The 2,190-nt window shown below is 59.1% G+C and overlaps 1 protein-coding gene across 1 annotated transcript; it reads left to right on the forward strand.

The window, feature by feature from the left end:
- The first annotated feature begins 337 nt into the window (after window positions 1-337).
- Window positions 338-1,769, forward strand: LOC143022131 (uncharacterized). Its single transcript, XM_076180153.1, has 2 exons — window positions 338-1,095; window positions 1,339-1,769. The coding sequence occupies exons 1-2, from the start codon at window positions 386-388 to the stop codon at window positions 1,646-1,648; spliced, it is 1,020 nt and encodes a 339-aa protein (XP_076036268.1). The 5' UTR covers window positions 338-385; the 3' UTR covers window positions 1,649-1,769.
- Window positions 1,770-2,190: the final 421 nt, after the last annotated feature.

Raw genomic sequence — 2,190 nt, forward strand, 5'->3', positions numbered from 1 at the left:
CCTCGCTCTCCTTTTCCTCGCCGTAAATCCCACAAGGGCAGGGAGCCGGGGGACGAAACGAGGGGAGAGGGAACTCTGGCTGCCCAAGTGGCTGCCCTCCTTCCGTCCCTGATAGGCCCCGTCCTTGAATCGGCCCTATCACATTATCCGGCCTTTCAGGCCGCGCAAATCATAACGCACCCCTCTCCAGAGCAACCTCCTATTGAACCTACGGCTCTAGCCCCCCCCTCCCACTCTCCCTCCTGGTACTTCCCTCCGCCCCTCCGTGCCGGCGACAGATATAGGACTAGAAGGCCCCTCTCAGGAGGAACCCCCCAATAAGACGTCCGTCGGGTTGGACGGGGTGGAGGACCACTACAGTTCTTCTTTACCTTATCCTCCTACCATGACGGACTCTTTTGAGTTCCGCCCCTTCTCATGGTGTGACCTTCCCCGGTCCTGGGAGTACTCGTTTGGAGAAGATCACAAGCTAGTGGCCTGGTCTCCCGACTACTCGCTACCGGAGGGCTGGAGGAGGAGAGATGACGTTATCCTAAAGTGGGCCAACGACGCGGAGGGGGCTAAGGTTCTATATAAGATTCGACCCCTCTCCGCCCCGGCCTCCACGCCCTCCAGGATTTCCACCTCTAACACTCTGGACGCATTAGGTGCTCTCCTGGAGAACCCTCGTTTAAACCCTGATGGGCATATGTTTGTCGACAGGTCGGGGGACTCACCGGCGGTAGCACTCTCCCCAAACGCCTGGTTCCCGCAGGAGAAAGGGGAGAAGGCCTTAGACATCCCTGCTCTCTTCGAGCGGGCCCAAGACCAACCCAAGACGGTTCCTCCTCGACGGCATATCCCTTCATCATTCCCCGTCGTCCTGCCACCACCCTTCGCGCCGGAGGGCCTGCGCGATTGCTTATGGCACTCGGGCAGGGACCCCGCCCTCCCCCATCAACTTAGTGAACCGGAGGCTAAGTTGCTGACGACGGAGGCCTCGACCAGACAAGACCTTGCCTCTACCATCTCGACCGTCACGGCAATGGCGATGATGAGGAACTGGCTGACGACGCTCGCCACGAGCTTTGAGGACTTCCCGCGGGAAGAATTGAGGTGAGTGGGATATTTCAATCTATACAGAGGGTCCAGACCTGTCCTGGCGAGAGACGCTCAGGTAGCGTCTTCACCCAGGACGGAGCCTCTTGACTAGCGCCCGAGGACGAGGTCGTTCGGAAACGACCTCGGCTTCGCATATGTTATACGTTCTACAATTGAGCGATGTGACTTTATTACACCCTCCGGGGATCGGGATCCTTCTCGCCCTACTAATTTGATTCGCGTGTTTTCTGTATGCAGAGACACCCTGGCGGCACTCTCTACCGTGGCAGAGGGTACAGCCAACATGGCGTCATCAGCCCTACCCCCAGCAGCGAGGGCCTTCACCGCGGCTCGTCTGGCAGCTCGTCAGTCTGCAGCGCGGTCGGCCCCGGAGATAGCTCGCCGGGGCGTGGTGAGAGCAGCTCCCCTTTCCCGTGGTCTGTTCGACCAGGAAGCGACAGACCGCGTCTTCGCTACGGTCCCGACCGTCATCCAGATCCAACAACCCTCCCAACCGGAGATTCCAGGACTTCCTTCGGAGACACGCGATAGTGACCATCTCCGCTAGCACCGTTCTGGACTTCCTGTCTTGGCTAGCTGACACCACCAACAGGGCACCGGCGACGATCTCGGCTCACTACGCAGCCCTCGCTGATCCACTCTGCTTCGGCATGAACATCAGAGTGCCACAAAGGGCGCGAAACCTTCTAATGAAGGGGATCCGCGCCTCGAGAGAGCCGAGACGTCAGCCGGTCCTAGCCTGGTCCTTGCATCGTGTTCTGCAGTACCTGACGTTCGAAGGGACCATCATGGAGGAGGAACACTTCCTTCAACGTGCCGTCTTTCTGCTCGCCCTGGCTACGGGTTACAGGGCGTCACAGCTGGCGGCGATCACCCGCCACCAGTCCTTCTCCAAACTGGAGGACTGCTCTGCCCTAACTCTCGCTCCATCACCTACATTTCTAGCCAAGAATGAGCAGGCGGACGACATGATTGGCCCTATCAGAATACCATCCTTCCTGGAGGAAGGAAACCCACACCCACTGTGCCCGGTCCGTGCGTTTAAAGACTACGTGGAACGCACGGAAGGGGTGTCCGAGGATCATCTCT

The sequence above is a fragment of the Oratosquilla oratoria genome, chromosome 43 (assembly GCF_046742065.1).
Source record: "Oratosquilla oratoria isolate Oo_2021 chromosome 43, ASM4674206v1, whole genome shotgun sequence".
NCBI classification, from domain to species: domain Eukaryota; kingdom Metazoa; phylum Arthropoda; class Malacostraca; order Stomatopoda; family Squillidae; genus Oratosquilla; species Oratosquilla oratoria.